Genomic DNA, 20,589 nt, shown 5'->3' on the forward strand with positions numbered 1-20,589 from the left:
GGGGGGACTTTGTGTATGTGAATCCAAAATAATCGCCTCCACGTTAGACAAGCACCTTCTTATATCCTGTTCTTTTTTTTTTTTTTTTTCTTATATCCTGTTCTAGTTTAAGAAAAAAGAGCTTTGAATCCATCTTCCTCAATTTCTGCTCACTGGGAGTAGGCCGGCTGCTGGGTTTCTCAATCACACCAACACGTGTCAATCACAGCTAAGCCCAGTGTTACTTTTCTTCCCCACGTGTGACTCAAACAATCAGCGCACTCCAGGGCTAAGCCCCAGGCTCAGTGTGAGCAATTTCTAGGGCATCCACAGCCCAGGCACTACCATCCCTGGTGTATTTTAATTGTAAAAACCTCTTTCTAGAAGCCCTATAATTCTCCCAAGAGTCAAAGTAATTGGTAAAAATTAAACATGAAGAGATACAAAGCCACTTAAAGATGATACTTTTGACTCTAATTCTGAGAATTTTCTTTTTCGTTCCAATATAATTTTTGCACTTTCTCGATTTTGCCCTTTTCAAATGCCAAAGAAAATGTTCCGTTATCTTGTGTGCTATAAAAAAGGGTGAAGTAATGCATCTGTACGCCACTTAAGGTCCATGAAGATTTCGTTTGCTTTCTGAAGGGCCATCCTTTGGATGTTTTTTTAAAAAAAAGAAGAGTGAAAAACACATATACGCTTATGGTTAACCACTTATTATTTTGGCCATGAAAAAAATCTTCTGAATGTGTTCTGAATGTGTGCGTGCAATTCCTTGGGGACTGTGCTGTATGGCTGCATTACAAGGACACACTTTTTGGCAAACCGAAGATGACCCACCTCCTAATAAATGCATGGCCCTTTAGTGAATGATCACAGCAAGGTTCCAGGGCATGGCTTTATTCCATTCAATTCAGGAAAATTCTATTGAATAACATCTACTCAGCACCTGGGGTCAAAGAAGATTTACAAAGGGTGGCGGGGGAGGTGGGGTGGGCAGACATACAAACAGTCTGGGAAGTCCATGATTGCTGAGTCTGAGAAGAACAGGCAGCTCAGGGGTTCCAGGATTAGTTCCCCGAAGTAAGCATCACGCAGAAATCTTTCAGGTTACAACACAGCAGCCCGTGAGGTAGATTACGACTACAGTTATTTCAACTATTTTAGAAAACTGAGTCAACATTTAAAAAGGGAGAAATTCCCACATAAAATCTGGATTTCTGGCTTCTCTTGAAAAACATGACCACATCTGGTGACACTTGGCAACAATGGTGCAGAGCTGAGGCACTGGCTCCCCAATTCCCCAGCCTGGCCCCTGTAGCCGTTAGGGTTTGCAAGCCCTGTCTTAGAATAAAAGCAGAAATCTTCAGAATTTCACATTTTAGGCTCCCGAAAAGAGAAGCAAGGGGCAATGCCTGAGCACTCTCTGAGGTGTCCTTTCCTCAAAATAAAACAGCAAAAAGCCAAAAAGAATTGTCTCTCCATCATTTGACACAGGCGGCCAGACAGGGGCCTATCTACAGAAAATAGTGCCTATGGCAATGTTTTAAATTTCTGAATGATCTCTCACAGCCGGTGATGGAAACTGTGATGGACAATAGAAACTGCTTGTTAGTGCCCCCCAAGCAGCACCCAGGGCACGTGCCCTGCCTGCCAGAACTGACTCATTCAGCAGTAGAGCTTGCTGATATGGTCTGGGAAAAAAAAATTTCTCAGACTCCAAGCATATGGTCAATTTGGAAAGAAGCAACTCACTTTGCATAGCTCTCAGGAACTCAATGCATCTTTTCTAAGAATCACCAGAGGGACCTGGTATAGACAATCTCGGCAGCCTTGGCTAAGTCAGCAGACACAGAAGTGGGCACATGGCTCTTGGGCTCACCAGGGCTTCATACACAGCCTCCCAGAACCTCATCTCCAGCTCTGACGGCCTCCCAAGCTCCTGACTGCCTGATGGACACCTCCTAATGGACACTTCCCTGTGGACGTCCAGCCAGCAAATGCCTCTGACACAATGTGGCCAACCAAACTGATCCTGCTGATACCCCATCCTTGTGGTGGATGCTGCAACGCTCCGCCCAAGCCCCCTCCCTCCCCTGGACCAGTTCTGGGGGTCCAGCCCCAGCGCCTACATGCATCCCTTAGGGCTTGCACCTGTAGTCTTCATGGGCTACTGGAGCTGCTGCACCTGGATGTGCCCTAGACTTGGGCAGTGAATGGCAACTGAAAGCCAGTTCCCCAGCATCAAGGTGGACAAACTCAAAGGTGTAATTTAAGCTCCACAGCTCCCTGCAAGATCAGGCTGAGGCTGAGATTGGCCCCTTGCTTGGCTTCCTCTCCTTCCCTGTCTCTCTTCCCCGATCCCTTACTGACTGCTCCTGGGAGCACTTCCTTAGGAGCACCTGAATCTTCCTCTCAGGGTTTGCTTAGGGGAAAGCCAAACCCAAGGCATGCTTCGCTTCCCAGCCCCACCCCCTCCTGACCTTCCCCTTCCAGTTGATCCTGTCCGCCACTTAGGGTAAAAAGTTCACTCTTATTTTGCTTCTTCCTCTTCCTTCATGCTATCCCTTTCCAGTTAAAACATTAAATCCAGTATTTTTTCATCCCACGTGACACATCTCAGATCTATCCCTTCCTTTACCTTCTTATTACAACCTGCTTTCATTGCTGATTTTCTACCACCATAACTAAATACCACATTTTCTCAGCTTCCATTTTCTCCTCCACCTAATAACAGGTTAAGCTTTGAAAAACTCAGCATTCCTAATGGTTGCTGCTCTGGTTTAAAACAAAACAAAACAATTGCAATAGTTCCCCTACTGACTTCAGAACGAAGTCCAAATTTCTCAGCCAGACCACCAGAGTCTCGTGATGCAGGCACACATACTTCTGCCTTTTCTCCCTGTTTCCCTAGGACCATGTGTTCCATCACTGTATCTGGGCCAGGTCTGCTCTTCCAGGTTCCGTCACTGTATCTGGGCCAGGTCTGCTCTTCCAGGTTCCATCACTGTATCTGGGCCAGGTCTGCTCTTCCAGGTTCCATCACTGTATCTGGGCCAGGTCTGCTCTTCCAGGTTCCGTCACTGTATCTGGGCCATGTCTGCTCTTCCAGGCTCCAGGCTCTCCTGGTATGCTCTTCCCACCACTTCTCCTCTTGTTTATATCTACCCGTCATTCTAAACACAGAGCAAATGAGAGCCACAAAGCCTCCTATTCTAAAGCACTCCCATTAACAAATTCCAGGTAAGAGGTACACATTGATTTATCTGGGTATTAACATAATTTGCATATAGAGTTTACATTCTCTTGCTCTTGGGAATTAACCAAAAGGTTAGCAGTTCAAGCTCACTCAGCAGCACTGTGGAAGAAAGACCTGGCAGTCTGCTTCCAGAAAGATTACAGCCAAGAAAACCCTATGGAGAAGTTCTACTCGGTTACACGGGGTTGCCATGAGTCCAAATCAAGTCGACGGTAATGGGTTTGGTGTTTGGTTTTGTAGATAAGTTTCTTGAGATCCAGAAGCTCCTCAGAGTCATCTTAGCAGAGTGAAGTTACATCACATGTGTGTATCTTAGAAAGAGCCAACTAAAAGGGAGGAGCAGTTATTCTATTCAACAGGCAGATGGGCCCCAGAATGAATGTGAGAAAGGAGAAGTGAATCTCCTGCTCCCTCAACCTCAGTTCACACAAATGTCTCTCCAAGCGTAAGCATCTCATCACCTTAGGTGTGATTCGAATGAGCACTGGCTATAAACCCAAAGTTACTTCCCTATGGGGTTCACTGTTGGAAACAGCAACCCGACCTAGTGTTACATTTCATGAGCAATCTGATCTACAGCATTACATTTCCTGGGCAATTAAAGAGATTTTCAAAGGCAGTTTTGATTATACAGTGAAACCTATGAGAGCCGGAATTCGATGGAACTGCCTAATTTTTCCCGGTCTCGAAAGATTTCCACCTTTGACAGGGTGCAACCTTACCTATCGTTTTTTTTTCATTCATTTTAGCTGAAAATACTTGAGTTTTCCTTCTCTGACAGGTTTCTGCCTTACACAGGTTCCAGCTTTGGCAGGTTTTACTGTATACATCTTCCACCTCCCACAAGGGGTTTAGAATTCACCCCCTGTGTGAGCTGCAGCTCCTCTGTGTGCCACATCCCCTCACCCTAGGCCTAACCAGATCTTGCAGAGTGGCCAAAAGGCACATAATAAATGTCTGCAGGGTGCACCGATGGCCCAGTCCCCTGTATCACGTAAGGCATTACCCCAGGAGACCAGGACCCAAATGGCTTCAACCCCCTAGAGATGAAAAACACATCAACGACACCCTGAACTAGCTTTATGTATGAATGACACCAATTCAAGAGCTGCGAAATGGAAAAGGACAACGCATTTTTGTCCTTATGACTATAAAATGACCTAGAATTAAACCCACACTCACGAAACATCAGAACTGACATTTTAATAACTGACTTCTCTTAAGCCATCAAATGTTGAGATTTTTGGCAACTCGTTCTAAGGAAAACTGCCTGGAAAAAAAATAAGGACAACCTTAGAATTCAAAGCAAATGCAACTGTATTGTCTGCTAAAAATCATTAAGTGTTCCAGAGAAAGAGCTGAGAGATGGAAGTACAAACTCGCTGTCTGCTTGGTGTCTCATACTTGGCTATTTGTTCTTGAAGGGTTTTCAAAGTAACCGGTTCTGACTAAATTTAATACGCTTAGAATCAAGAACAATTTTAAGTTAGATTTGTGGTTCGGCCTGAGATCAGAATGAAATGGCAGTTATCAGAATTTTCAAAAGAAAAGATCAGCAATTTTTCACAGATTTAAGAGAAATTTCTCAAAATGGTGGTGGGTCTCCAAGGAATGTTACTGCGGTGAGCTTTTGGAATGACTCGTTTATAAATAATTCAGTTAGACTGTCAAAGATGCTCAAAAATTACCCAAACTCCGCTAGAAAACATTTCGTAAGACTTAAACTCTTCCTCCTCATGTGTATTATATTATTATTACGTTTACCCAAAAGAAATCAGGCCCAAATTAAAATCTCCTTTTTTTTTTTTTTTTTCCACTCAAGAAGCATTTCCGTGGCGTTCTTTCCAGCAGAAAGTGACTTTTCCTTTTCCCAAACTCCTTTGGCTTTATTTTCTCAATTGTTGTTAGGTGTCGTCAAGTTGGTTTTGATTTATAGCGACCTATGTACAACAGGGAAACCCTAGTGGTGTAGTGGTTAAGTGCTACAGCTGCTAACCAAGAGGTCGGCAGTTGGAATCCACCAGGCGCTCCCTGGAAATTCTATGGGGCAGTTCTACTCTGACCTATAGGGTTGCTATGAGTCGGAATCGACTCGATGGCAACAGGTTTGGCAACGGGTTTTTTTATGTACAACAGAAAGAAACACTGGCCGGTCCTGCACCATCCCCACAATCGTTGTTCTGTTTGAGCCCACTATTGCAGCAGCCACTGTGGCAATCCAACTCAGTAAGGGTCTTCCTCTTTTTTGCTGACCCTCTACTTTACCAATCATGATGCCCTTCTCCAGGGACTGGTCCCTCCTGATAACAAGTCCAAAGGACGTCAGACAAAGTCTCATCATTCTCACTTCTAAGGAACCTTATGGCTGTACTTCTTCCAAGACAGATTTGTTTATCCTTCTGGCAGTCCACAGTATATTCAATATTCTTTGCCAAGGCCAAATTCAAAGGCATTAATTCTTCTTCATTCTTCTTTATTCCTTGTCCAGTTTTTGCATGCATATGAGGTGAATGAAAGTATCATGGCTTGGGTCAGGCGCACCTTAGTCCTCAAAGTGACATCTTTGCTTTTTAACACTTTAAAGAGGTCTTTTGCAGCAAATTTGCCCAATGCAAGCTCAATTAGATTGTAGATACCTGGAAGGGAGATTTCATGTTCAACTAAGCCTCACACTTGCTCCCTCTAGTCCCATCAAGCAGAGCTCCTAGCACAATACCTTATACACAGTACAAGCTCAGCAAGTGTTTGTGGATGAATGAATTAATGAATGAATGAGTGAATGCAGGCTTGTATGGTTCTTTTGTTTATTTTTTCCTGGTCATGCCGCAGACCCTGGAGGCCAGATATTTGCTAAAAAACTTTATATTTACCTTTCAAATACATTAACACTGATACCCAAGGTTAAGTAGTCATCCCATGATGACTCTTGCTAGTGAACTTGCTTTAGACTGACCGTAATCTAGAAAGTTTATCTATCCTACATCTCTTTCCATCACTTGTCAGATTGTCATACCATGGTGGGCTATGTGTTGCTGTGATGGTGGAAGGTATGCCTCTGGTATTTCAAATACCAGCAGGGTCACCCATGGTGGGTAGGTTTTAGCAGACCTTTCAGACTAAGATAGACTAGGAAGAAGGACCTGGTGGTCTATTTCTGAAAAAACTGGCCAATGTAAACCTTATGACTAGCAGGGGAACAGTGTCTGACCTAATGCCTAATGCCAAGTTGGAAGGCACTCAAAATACAACTAAGGAAGAGTTGCTTCCTCAAAGAGTTGACCTTAATGACATGAATAGAGTAAAGCTTTTGGGACCTTCATTTGCTGATGTAGCACAACTTAAAATGAGAAGAAACAGCAGAAGGGCATTATGCCTGGTAAAGTGAGGGTCAACAAAAGAGATGAAGACCCTCAACAAGATGGAGTGATAGTGGCTGCAACAATGGGATCAAGCATAACAACGATTGTGAGGGTGGTGCCGGATCACACCGTGTTTCCTTCTGTTGTACACAGGATCCCACTGAGTTGGAACCAATTCAGTGGTACCTACCAACAACATCTCTTTCAATGTAGTCTACTTGGAAAATATTAACCAGGCATTTACTTCCTTTTCTGAGAGCTAATTCATTTCATTTAACAGCCTCTACTGCTGTCAGAAAATTGGCAGACTTCATGAAAAAAATAATTTCAATTGTCCTTATTAAAAATTAATCACATCAGGTTTCCTTTGTTTTGTTTTTAGCATCTAAACTCCCTACTGATAGCCAAAACGTTCTGTAGTGCTCTTTGTTGTTTAAATAGTGTGAGGTCTTTTCTTCATGATGGAAAAACATATGGTTATTGCATTTGCCAGGAAGGAATAGGCTTGGTACTTTAAAATGATATTTTATAATAACGTTGCTTCCCACTACCCTCACCACTTCTCCTGCCCCAATACTATTGGAGATGGAAGTAAGGAAAATTCTTAGTCATTTTTGTTTTATTCTACATGGTACATTACCAAGCATTTGCTGCTTTGCATAAAAAAAAAAAAAAAGGCAGTTCCAATGGCCCAGCTCAAAAGCTATCAAAGGAAATTCTTTCTCTGTATCTGCTTATCAAGGAGCTGGCATATTCATTAGCATCATCCAGGTAACTACCTGACTCTGGACCAGACTGAACTCAAACTCAGGGAGGCTGACATCTTCCCTTTCTTGAAAACTCTCCAAGGCAGTGGTTCATAACCTTATACCACCATGTCATCTTAATAGTTTTACTCATTTTTCTCTTCCAGAAAGTAAGTTGGCATGTGCACGCCCTGCCCTCAGTAGACGTCAAAAAAACCCGGCTTAGCACCCAACTCCATTGCTGGTGTGTAATGGACTATTCCCAGAAGCAAAGGTTCCTAATCCTTGAGAGGCTTCTTTGCCCACCTCACCCCATCAGATACTTGTAGAGTTGAAACAGCCCCTAGAGTCACTTAGTCCCAGCCCTTCACTGTAACCGCTAGAAAATGGGGGCCCAAAAAAACCCATTGGTGTGCCACCCCACACTACTGCACTTTCTAGAAGCCAGGCGTAGCCCAGAACATGAGTCCCCAGTTGGGAACGCTACGTTCTTTTGGTTTTACATTGTCTCACATTCTCTGGTCTCAAAACTCTCCCTGGAAGCCAAATGGCAATTCCCAACAGTGCTGTGGAGTAGCAGGCATGGAGTCACGTAAGAGTTGTCAGGTCCTCTACATTCCTGCTACTCAAAGTGTTGGCCAATCAGCAGTGTGTCAACCAGCAATGTCAACATCACCTGGAAACGTGTTAGAAATACTGGGTCTCAGGCCCCACTCCAGACTACAGAGTAAGACGCTGTACTCTAGTAACACTCCCAGGAGACGTGCTGCTCCATAATGGGGCTCGTGGGGTGGTGGTGGAGGGGGAGGATACAACTTCCCAAGCTCATTTATAATGTGATGACTTTGTGCCAAGTCCTGTGCTAACATCACCTCCTACGGGGCATTACACTGACCTGACCAAAGTGAACCCGCCTCCTCTGAACACCAAGGCCAATAGAATAATCCAAGGACTAGAAACACTGGTGCCTAACAATTCCGTCTATAGCCCTGAAGGCACACGGTAAGTCAGTTTTGTTTCGTTGCCGAAATTTTTTATTTATTTGAAGACTACCGAGTGGTACAAGGGAGGGAATGTGGCATAAAGAAATGGCCACCTCATCTAAGATCAAAGTTGACCACTCCTGCTTGTTTTCACAAAGGGGCTGTCCACAAGAATCATGGGTGCAGGACCATGGCAGGTGCTTCATGTCAGGGTTTGGAACGCAGGCTCAGGGGTCAGCCTGCATAGGAGCAAGTCAGAGCTCTGCTGCTCTGTGACCTTGACAAATAACTGCGTCTCAGTTTCCTCACCTTTAAAATGGGAATAATAATAGTAGCTATTTCATGGCCTGATTATGAGGATAACATTGTATTTACAAAGCCTGGCCCACAGTAAGCGCTCAATAAATGTGAGTTACACTCATCATGTATATCTTACGTGTCAGTGTAACCTCAGACCACGTGGCCCCTAGAACAACTTCCTCTTGTGATTGACCCAGATATTGATCCACAGTAAATGACATAAAGAAAACAATATTCATCAAACGGAGACAATAAGAAAAGCCTCACTCTGCAAGAAACGTGGTAATTGTGGACTTAGAGACATCCCCCACGTTTCCCTTCAAATCCTCATGCATGTTGACACAGACTAAGAGCTCTGGAGCATGATCAGCCATGAAGAAATAAAGAGCTCTGCCTGCCAGGAAGAGAAGTGTGTCTTAGTCACACGACCTCACGTCTCACGGTTGTCCCTCCTGCGTGCGCTAGCTGCACCCTCTGCCCAACCCCAAAGAAGCCTTGAAAAGGAGAATATGACGATCAGCTGCTCTGAATTCTCTCCTTGCTCTCTTTTTCAAATATGGTACCTGCTGTCATTCCTTCCACGACGGACGACCAAAGGACAAATCTGATTTCCTTTCCCACGCTTCATTTCAATTTTTATTTTTACGAAAGCAGCAAAAAATATGCTTTCCGTTCCCCCTCTCATTTGTTTTAATCATTTAAAATTAGTATCAGTCCTTTTGAGAGATCAACCCCCATCTCTCTTTTCCCAATTCTTTTTTTCTAGCTGCTGTCAGTCCATTCTGATTTGTGGTGACCCCATGTATGTCAGAGTAGAACTGTGCTCCACAGGGTTTTCAATGGCTCATTTTTTTGGATGTAGATCACCAGGCCTTATTCTGAGGCACCTCTAGGTGAACTCAAAATATAAGAATAAACATTTAATACATTATTCAATAAATGTAAGAGTTAGCTTTCAAACTGAGTAAGCCAAAGTAAAAAAAATACCAGAAGCCTTGAAAATCATAATCAAGACAAAACCAATTATAGCGCTTGATTCGGATTTTGCTTTTCTCACAAGTGAATGACAAGCTATTTATGGTGGGTTCAAAATTTTAAAGTATTCCTAGAGTTTGGGGGAAAATGTTAAGTTTGCATATAAAAACCAAAAGAAAAAAACCACTGCTGTCAAGTTGATTCTGACTTATAGTGATCCTACAGGACAGAGCAGAGCTGCCCCACAGGGTTTCCAAGGCTATAATCTTTACAGAAGCAGACTGCCACATCTTGCTCGGAGGAAGCAGCTGGTAGGTTTGAACCGCTGACCTTTTGCTTAACCACTGTGCCACCAGAGCTCCTTAAGTTTGTATATGGCCTTTAAAAAAAATTAATGGTCTTTTTGGCCATGCTTTTCAGATTAAAAATATTATACTTTTACTAGCTGCATCGTTCTGAGAATATACCTCTCCAGAAGAGACATTTTTCTAGCTGAGTTTAATCCAATAAATTAGAGGAGGGAAAGGATATAAAATGGGACTCTCTACTTACGCAGTCAGGCTTGGCATTTGTTTTTCCTCACAGGATACTATGAATTTCCTCTCTGGTTATCCAGCTTTTTTCCTTACCTATCGGAGGGCAGAGGCCCTGGGAACAGTGTGCAATTGTAATGGGCCCCCTGTTCAACACCCACTTGCCACAGTGTGATGCCAGTGTCCACCACACAAATGTCTTACCTTTCGGTTTTCTTGACCAGGATGGCCCTGAAGATGTGTTCAAGGGGCGTCTTCTCCCGCTCGTGGGTCGGCTGCACGAACGGATGCAGGGCAGCCAACCAGAAGCCCTGCTGGTAGAGCTCCAGGAGCTGGGCAGGCAGGTCCCGCAGGGAAGGTAGCCTTACTGCTGAGGACCTCGGGAGCTCCTCTGGGAGGGGAGAGAGGAGAGACTTATCAGAGTCCCCCAAGAGCCACCCATTACTCCACCCTTCTTGCCCAAGAGGAGGATCCTCTGGCTCACCCCTTGCTAAAAACTGAGTTTGTTCCCCTTTAACTACTGTCTTCAACTTATAAGCAGGCTGGTCATTTTCCCACACATCCAAAGGCGTTTATCATTGGATTCTTATATCTAGAGTCAGTTTTCTCAGAGACCCTAAGGGAAAAGCCATTGCCACCTGAAGAAAGGAAAAGAGGGAGGAAGGGAAAGAGGGAAGGAGGGAGGGAGGGAGGGAGGGAGGGAGGGAGGGAGGGAGGGAGCAAGCAAGGGAAGAGGAAGAAGAAAAGAAAAAAGACTACATGCAAATTAAAATTATGGTGGTAAAAAACAGCATAAACAAAGACAGACAAACTAGAACAAAATTTCTGTGACATTAAAGAAAGAGGTGTAATTTCCTTCATTTGCAAAAGAAACCACTAAAAAAAGGAAAACGAGCAAAACATGAATAGGCAATTGCCTAAAAAATGTAAAAGGCTAATCAATATTTGAAAAGGCATTCAAATTTACTCAACATTAGAACTATACATATCAAAACTATACATATCAGAAATAAGCAAATATATTCACCTATCAAATTATATTAAAATTTCAATTTTTAATTTATTTTGGAGAAGGACAAGATTCAAAAGCGAAACAGTACAAAAGTATACAGAGTGAGGTCTCCACCCCAGCCCTATCCCCTGCCTCCAGATTACTTCCACAGAGGTAATCAATAGCATTTAGTTTTTGTATACGTATTAAAACCAAACCCATTGCCGCTGAGTCGGTTCCAACTTACAGGGGCCCTGTAGGACACAGTAGAACTGTTCCTCAGGATTTCCAAGGCTGTAATCTTTACTGAAGCAGACTATCACATCTTTGTCCCACTGAGAGGCTGGTGGGTTTGAACAGCCAACCTTTTGATTAACAGCTGAGCACTTTATCTATTGTGCCACCACGGCTCCTTGTATACATATTAACAATCTCTAAAGTCATACACAATAGGCCTATATTAACCCGGACCCTGGCTTTACACAAATGGTAGGATAACATTATGCCCCTGGCTTTTTATCAATTAACAGTACATTTTTCTTAGTGATCTTTCCATATAAGGACACAGAGCTCTTCCTCTTTCTTCTTTACACAAATGCATGGTGTCCCATTGCATGATGTACCATAGATTATTCAAACTCTTGCTTTTATGAGTAATGCTGCAAGGAAAAATATACTCCTACATGACTTCACCTACCTATGTGCACATGGAGTCTACCTAAAAAATAAGTTTCTAAGTGTGGAGTTGCTGGGTTAAAGATACATGCATTTGTAATTTTTTCAGGAATTACCAGATTTCCTCCATAGAAGTAATACAAATTCGCCTCTCATCTGTGATTTACAAGAGCATTTCTCTTCTTCTGCCCTAGCAAAAAAGTGTGTCACTAAATTTTTTTATCTTGGCTCATCTCATAGGTGAAAAAGTGATCTCTGTGAGGTTGTAATTTTGTATTTCTCTTATTATATAACTCACGTTTTCTCTTTTTGAACATTTCATATTTAAACGCTTTCTGTATGTCCTTTTCTGTGAACTGTTCATAACCTTTGGCTGCTTTTCTATTGGGTTATTGATCCTTCTTTCTTTACCTATTAGGAAATTTAGCTCTTATTTGTGAAACCAGTTGCAAATATCTTTCCCCAATTTGTTGTTTTCTTTTCACTCTGCATAAGGTGATTTTTGTCATGAAATGTTTTGTTATGCAGTTAAATTTATCAATTTTCTATAGCTTTTGAGTTTTATGTCATAGTAGAAAGACCTGAGATTATAAAACCATTCTCCTGTTATTTCTTGTAATACATATTTCATTTTTTGCCTATAAACACTTGATACATTTGGAATTTATCTGGTATAACGTATGCGATATGAATTCAATATACTTCCCCAGACTTATCCATTTTTCATTGATTTGAGATGCTACCTTTATCATACACTATAATCCTGAATATATTTAAGTTCATGACTGTCATCCATTAATCTATCTATTCTTTATCTCTACAACACTACTTTAGTTTCCTATTACATTTTAATATCCAGCCAGGCTATTTCCTGAATATTCCTATCTCCCTTTATTTTCTGAATCTTCCTGTATATTCTTGTTTGTTTTTCCAAATGGTTTTTAAAATCAGCTCGTTCCCTCCCAAAAAAAATCATGTTGATATTTTTATTGGATCATATTCAAGTTATATCTTCACTGAACAGAATGGAGATATTCATGATGTTGCAAGTTCCTTTCCAAAGAGGTGGTATGACTCTCCATGTATTTAAGCCCTCTTTTGAGTCCCTCAGGAGCATGTGAAAGTTTTATCAAGATTAATCCCAGTTACTTTATATTTTTGTTCTTATTAGAATAATAGTTTTTTCTTTTTTTACTTTTATGGTATCCATTGTGGGCAAGGATGTTGGGGAAACAGGCATGGCCCTCATGGTTGGTAGGGTGACCCTTTCTTGAGGGCGAGGTGGTGTTTGCCTTCAAACCTAAAAATGCCCATACCCTTTGTCTAGCAGCCCCACAACTGGGTATCACTCCTATGTCTGGACTCACAAATGCTTTTCAAGATATATGGACAAACATATTCACTACAGAGTTGTCTGTAATAGCAATTACTTTAAGCCAAAGAATTCTTCATTGGAGGACTAGTTAAACACTGGGCAACCCAATGATGAAATCCTATTAACTATTAAGAAGATTAAGTAAATCCGTTAAGTGTTGACATAGAAACACGCCTACGATACCTTAACCACTGCCACTGAGTCAATTCTGACTCATAGCAACCCTATAGGCAGAGTAGAGCTGTGCCATTTGGTTTCCCACTGCACCACCAGGGCTCATTTAAGATACATTACTAAGTTAAAAATCCAGGTACCTACCAGTGTTTATTGTATGATCACCCTTGTGTAAAAAGAAAAAAAAAAATGGAAGGATGAATAAAAAATTTTGGGGGGGAAAAATCACAGGAGCAACAGAATCAGAGAAAGGAACTAGAGGGGAGCAGAGAAGAGAGTAGGGCAGGAAAGGATACAAAGTTAGTTTTTACTTTATTTTGTTCTTTCAGTGCTATTATCATCAATAGGGTCATCTGAGTGGTGGATTTATGTCATATTTTAATTATACTCTTTATATGTAAAAACAATAGAGTGTTGTTTAAAGCTTTAATGTACTTTTAAAAATAATGTCATTTAAAACATAAATTTAAAAATAAAATCTAGGGGCACTTAAGAATTTCACGCAACATCAGCTACTATAGTTCTCATTTCCACTCATCACGCAAGAATTGACAGGAAAAAAAGAAATCTATGGTGATGATTCACTCCAAAGCAAGCGTCCAGCATCCTGGAGAAAACCTCCATTAATAACAGTGACAAACAGAAGCCTGGTCAGGAAAGCAGAAAAGTACGACGGCTTTCCCTTGAAGGGTGCATCCTGGATACGCTACTGGATGCAAATTCTAAAGGTGAGGCTCCTAAAGAACGACAGCCCCTCTGCATTCCTCATGCTGGAAAATGCCAAAGTGTCTCAGAAGCAGCAGCTGAGACCCAGGCATAAGAACGACCCTGCTCTGAACCCCACACTTTAGAGCTGGGGTCCTCAGAGTGTGGTCCCCAGGCCAGGAGCAGCGGCATCACCTGAGATCTTGTTAGAAATGCAGAATCGTGGCCCCATCTTAGACTTGCTGAATCAGGATCTGGGACAAGGCCCGGAGATGCCTGTTTTCGCAGCCCCCCAGGTGGTGCTGATGCTGAGAACCCCTGCTCTGGATGGTATCCCTTGGCCTTCCTCCACCCACTCTCCTCTCCACTGGCACAGGAACTGTGGACCTAAGGGTTGATGCCCACCTGTGACCTGTTCTCAACCTCCAGAGCTCACTGCATGTAGCCAAGACCCTGGAACTTCCTGCTCAAACAGGCCCACCTTGGGGGCCTGCACAGGCTTTTCCCCTAGCCTGTACTGAGGGAGGATGGTGCCACCTATGAGCACACCCCCGGCCCAAAGTAAGGCTGAAACTAGGGTGAGGTGAGCACCTCACTCACCTCCAGTGCAAAATTTAAGGGGGCACCAAAAACTCAGTAACCAGGATAAACCATATCTCAATGCGATATGCTAAAAAATGAAAATTAATGCAAAAAAATCCATGATAAACCAAATATCAAAATTTTAAATACAGGCAGGATGAGTATTACATACTTTCCTTTTGCCTCAAGCTCCAATATGGCTCAGCCTCCAACTGTTATTCAACCTACCTTTTTTCAAAATGCTGCCTCACTTGCCTTACCCCATTCCTGGCCCAGGCACAAGACCTCTATTCGTACTCTCCTCCCAGGCCCTGCAAATGTTAGGAGCGGGGCTAGATGTAGGTTGTGCGAGGGAACTTGGCAGTCTCTGCTGTCAAGAGATTACAAAGCTATTGAACCAAAAGGGTATAACCACAGGTGGCAGAGACACTGGTTGTTTTTTTTTTTTTTTTTTGGAAACGTGATGGACTTTTGGTGGGAGTGCAAACCTTTGGAAGGGCATTTTTACCATATATATTAAAGCTAAAAATGCTATGCAGCCCTAAAATGCCCTCTTCTTTGCTAAAACTATATATACACACATACATGTATAAAGAACATCTGGGACTTATCAAGTATCAGCCCTCAAACTCAGTCTCTACAGCTCAATCTTCTTGGAACTTTTCATGGGTTTCAAACTTTTATCGTTGTAGTAACATAAACCTTTACTAAGATTTTGATAATTTACATAAATGTAAGAGATATTAGTTTTCTCTAGTGCGTAACACTATAATAAAAAATAAAAGCAGTCAATGTGTTTAGAAGACTTGGGATTCTAGTACCAGCTACATTCCTCACTCGCTGTAAAGTCTAGGCATGTAAACACTCAGATTCCGTGTATGAAATGGAGAAAACATCACCAATGAGTTTTATCTGACATTATAGAGTGGTGGTCAGAATAAAAAGGAGCCTTGGTGGTACAACAGTTAAGAGCTCAGCTGCGGACCAAAAGGTTGGTGGTTCAAACCCACCAGCAGCTCTAAGGAAGAAAGATGCGGCAATCTGCTTCTGCAAAGATGACAGCCACAAAACCCTATGAAGCAGATCTACTCTGTCACATGGGGTCACCATGAGTTGGAATCGACTCAACAGCACCCAGCAACAACATGGGCATAAATGATACAGCTCAGCACGTTGCACCCACCGGCAGTGGCAGTGGTGGGGGTGGAGCTGGGTCAGGGGGACCGATCAGCTGGAGATAGTGATGACATTATGGCGCTGGGGGCCAACAAATCAATGCCCATCCCCACCCACATCCCTTAACCTCCACGCAGAAAACATGGATCCCAGATCAGTGCGCTAAAAATACTAGTCAAAATCAACCAATTTAGAGTTAAATGGTTCCTAAACAAAAGACAACATCTTGGAAATTTTAACCTTAAAATCTAGAGATACATCGCCTGTCAAAACTCAGCAATTTTATGGCTTTAATTTTTGGTACACAGGCTGTCAAAGTAAGTTTAGGTTCATGGCTCAAAAACCAATAATAATGAATCTCAACAATCTTATCACAATAATAATAATAATAAAGCTCCCATTGTAAATATGATTCAAGGCCTTAATTTCATGTTTTCATTTGAACCATAACTGTAAAAAAAAAAAAAAAAAATTTCTTGTAAAGTGACCAATACTCCAATGTTATTGTTAGAAAAATAATCGAAAGAATTATGTATCTGTTGGGCTGGACATGCCCATTGTCTCTCAGTCTGTTTCTCACCCCACCCATAGGCATAATCTCTCCACTAGTTTTGTTTTGTAATATTTGCCTGAATTCATTTACAAATTATGTAATTCTGGGAAAGTCATATAACTCCCTCCCCATCTCGTGGGTCCCTCATTTATAAAATGAAGGCCCTGGATGGGCAATTTTGAAAGAAATCTCCCATTTAAAATGCAATAATTTTATTATTTCAATTTGGAGACAAAAGCACCAGCTTCTGAGGAAGCAGATGATGTCATATTATCCATAAATGTTTTTAATGGGAACTGAAAGAGTTTCCCCAAACCAGAGCTGAAGTAGAAATAAGGAACCACCATACGTGCAGGTGGGTGGGGGAGACAGACAGATGGGTGGAGAGATGCAAGAGACAAGAAAATAATCTGTGGCCAATACGTCAGCATGAAAATCCCCACCGTCTGAGCGTCCCAGCCTTCCGCCTACCTGGGTGCTGGTGGGGATTCCGAGCATCTCCTGGGACTGAGGGGGTATTCCAGGGGGAGTTCTGGGGGCGAGATGCTGGCACATTGGTGAGAGAGTAAATGGGGGTGTGTTAAGAAGTATTGCAGGGGAAGATGGGTCCCCTTCATCCTAGAGGAGAGCTATAAGGAAAACGGCCTGAGTTTTTTGAAATTACTTTGGCTTCCTGGGCTTTTACTTGGACCCCACTCCAGGAATGAACCATGTAAGCCATGTCACCAGAAGTTAAAATTCCTAATTATAACTTCATATTTTTTTTTATTCTGTCGTGACCCTTCAATGTGAGAAAATGGCAGCCTGGGTAGCCACACCTCCATCTGAAGATCACACTTGTCTCTCTGCTTTCTAATCTGTCATAGTCCATGGTTTTTCATCTATAGTTATCAGGCTGCAAGCTCTGCCCAGGCTGGAAGTCTCCTGTGCTCCCATACTACCGAGTCTTCATTGCACACCAGGACTTTGTCCCTCTGGAATGTAAAGGCCAGTTCTTTGGGTGGTTTCCCAGACCTGCCACAGATCCCAGGGCCAGGAACCTGGGCCCCTGGGGGCCAAGTAGATAGACAAGACACATGGGCCAGGGGAAAACAGTGACCACTGAGACCTTGGCTGCCCAAGGGAGCATCCTGTCATCTGGCCAGTTATCACAGGCAGGCCACATGGGCCCCATGGTATCAGAACTTCTAATTCTTACTTTCAAGAAATCTTGATCTTCAAAGGAAATCTCCTCATCTTTAACTCTGGAGAATAATTCCAATTTTATTTTCAACACCATGTAGCCTAACACCAAGACCTGACAGGTTTGACTGTCTGAACGGTGCCTTCAATGGCTGTGGGGGGCTGGCTGCCTTATACTCCTTCCTACCCCTGATCCTTCCTTAGCACCAGTGAGGTGCAGTGGGGGTATTAGCAATTATGTATTGAAGAGTTTGTGATTCCATTCATTTCCATGTCATCGCAATTTACAGCAAAGTCTTCAAGGACACATTTGCAGGTATGTGACACTGGCCTCTATTTCCAAACTCCTCCCTTTTCCATACTGGTGTAGAGATGAACAAAGAGTTTAGAACCACATGAACATAATTATATTCTGAAACCCTGGGATATCTTTTTTTTTTTTTTCCCCTGACTCAATTACCAATAACTGGTCTTTGAAAAATCAAAATATGAAAACGCCTGCTGGAAAGGTATTTTGGGCAGCTTGAAAGCCCAACGGTCTTTCGAAATAAATTTTATTTTTCTTCTAGAAAATAACTGTATGTAAATAAATAAACCATTATTCCAAGAGCCAAAAAAAAAAAAGAAGGAAAAAGACAGAAAGGAATGGAAACATGGGGGGAAAAACATAATCCACAAAACCTCACATTTCTTAATACTCTTGGGATAAAGGAGATTTTGCTTTTGCTATGACTATGTTTTGTTTAGCAAAAACATTCGCAGCCCAATTCATTCCCTGGAAATGAAGCCTTTCAGACATCTGAAGAAGAGCCAAAGCTATGTCTCTGCTGTTTCAAGCTTTACTACTGGGAAAGTACCAGCTCCCAACACAAGAAAGAAACCACTGCGTACGGCAACCACACACTTCACCTCCCTCTACAAAGCAAGCAAACAGCAGGCTGAATTGCCACAGCTTCTGCCATTCTGCTCCATAATCATTTGTGACTTTAACCTAATTATTTAAAGTCCAACTTTGCTTTTCTAATTACGTCCACTAATGGATCTGTCAATACCAGGGAGCTCAACCCAAGACAGAGACACGATCTCCCTCGGGTAATTTCCCTCACAGGTGAAGCTGATAATGACATTGTTCAACCACATTTTTTTTTTTTTTTTAAGTATCCTTGAAGACCACTCTTTCTATAACATCAATCTGCTGCCTAGACTTTGTAGAGGATCCAATTTGACAAACCACTAAAATCGATCATTTTTTTATGTGGTTTTTTTTTTTTTTTCATTGCATAGGTAATGAGTAGGAATTCAATTTTTAAAATTATGTTTGTAGGCTTTGTCTTCTGTATGTGCCATTTCTAAATCTGGGGAGCAAGCCAGAAACTTTGATTTTTAAGGCTTTTCAAAGTAAAATTTTGGTCATCTTTTTTTCAAATAAATTTACATTTCTGACACTTAGAAAATGAAAACACATATCCAGGCTCACAAGACCACACTATTCTTAATACCTGAGCTAAACCATGGATAAACACATGGGGAAAATCTCAGCAAGACTAAAAAGCACCAATGCCTCCTTTGCCATGAGACCAGAAGAACTGGATGGTGCTCAACTACCACTACTGAAAATTCTGATCAAAGATTTTACAGAAGAATCCTGATCAAAAGGGGGAAGAGCTACAGAACAAAATTCATAATTTTTATGGAATCCAGACTTTCTGGAGCCACTGAAGCTGGATAAACCTTTGAAACTGTTGCCCTGATATAATCTTTAAACCTTAATCCAAAAATATCCCCTGAAGTTTTCTTTAAACCAAACAGTAAGCTAGCTTATTTAGCAAAGAATGTTTGCCTTGAACATTGCACTCTTTTGAACAACTATCGATGTGGGATCAAACTGACAACAGCAACTCAAAAGGTTAGATAGGAAGCTCAAGGAGCAGTGAGTTTATGTCAATGCGGATGGAACAATTTGGAGAAGCAGGGTGAGAATGGTTGTGCAATTCAAAGAATATAACCAAGATCACCGAACTGTACATGTAGAAATTGTTGAATTGGTGTGTGTTTTGCTGTATATGCTTTCAACAAAAATAATAATAAAAAGGACTAAAAGAGGTTCTGTAAATGCGTATAAACCCAGGATTCTGCAGGTGAAACAGGGAGTAATTGGCAAAGCAATAGATGCCTCACCAAATGAGTTCTTAAGATGCAAACCACCTGACCACAAATGATGACTGAGCTTCTAATAGTCATGACAAGCAGAGGGGAGGTTTGCTTGGCTTTCAAAGGGTCACACAGAGTCACTGAATTATGCACCTTTGTACACTCACACACACACCATACCGTTAGAAACTCAGTGTCTGGATATTTGAAAGGAGAATACCTGAATTATTCCCATTGACTGTGCCCAGTGATCACACCAAAACAATGGCATTGTTGCTCAACTCACCAGTCCATTGGTCAGAGGAAAGACACGCTAAGATTCATCAAGAAGGCTTTTCAAGAAACACCAGGCCCCATACTGCTTAGATTTCAAAGCGGTGTACTCAAATATTAAAAGCATTCAGAGAGAAGCTGAACCCTAGAGTATTAATAAAATATTTCATACACTTCAAAGCACCATTTAGAGAGAAGGGAAGACTTCTAACCAAACTCTTCCACACCAAACCCAAGAAGGGCTTTACTCAGCATGAGTCAGAAGGGAGCTATTATCAACATTTTATACCATTTCCCTAAACTATCACAGATGACACTCTCAGTAGTTCTCTTTTGATTTGGAGAGTACAATAAACTGACCATATCAAAGACAAGTCACTACTGAATATGTACAAACAATATCAAAATTAAACTATTTAGAATGTAAATGGAACGCTATATGGGATTTCTATGACAAAGTCTCAAGACTTGGTAAAAAAAAAAAAAGTAATCACTACTGAGTATATAGTCATTGTGGCCAAGTTCTTAGGAAAATATATCAGAAAAAGAATGCATTTTTACAAGGATGGAGTATGCTTGGGGAATCTCAATTTCACCTAAGAGTGTGATTTCCCTAAT

General features: G+C 41.9%; 1 protein-coding gene across 4 annotated transcripts in view; it reads right to left on the reverse strand.

Moving 5' to 3' along the window:
- Positions 1 to 20,589, reverse strand: part of RFTN1 (raftlin, lipid raft linker 1) — a 238,501-nt gene that overhangs the window by 133,207 nt on the left and 84,705 nt on the right. For all 4 annotated transcript variants that reach the window (XM_023554948.2, XM_023554946.2, XM_003415792.4 and 1 more), the window contains one exon: positions 10,339 to 10,525. In XM_023554948.2, coding sequence (XP_023410716.1) covers positions 10,339 to 10,525 — 187 coding nt within the window. The remainder of the gene's footprint in view (positions 1 to 10,338; positions 10,526 to 20,589) is intronic.

Source organism: Loxodonta africana, chromosome 27 (genome assembly GCF_030014295.1).
Source record: "Loxodonta africana isolate mLoxAfr1 chromosome 27, mLoxAfr1.hap2, whole genome shotgun sequence".
Lineage (NCBI taxonomy): Eukaryota > Metazoa > Chordata > Mammalia > Proboscidea > Elephantidae > Loxodonta > Loxodonta africana.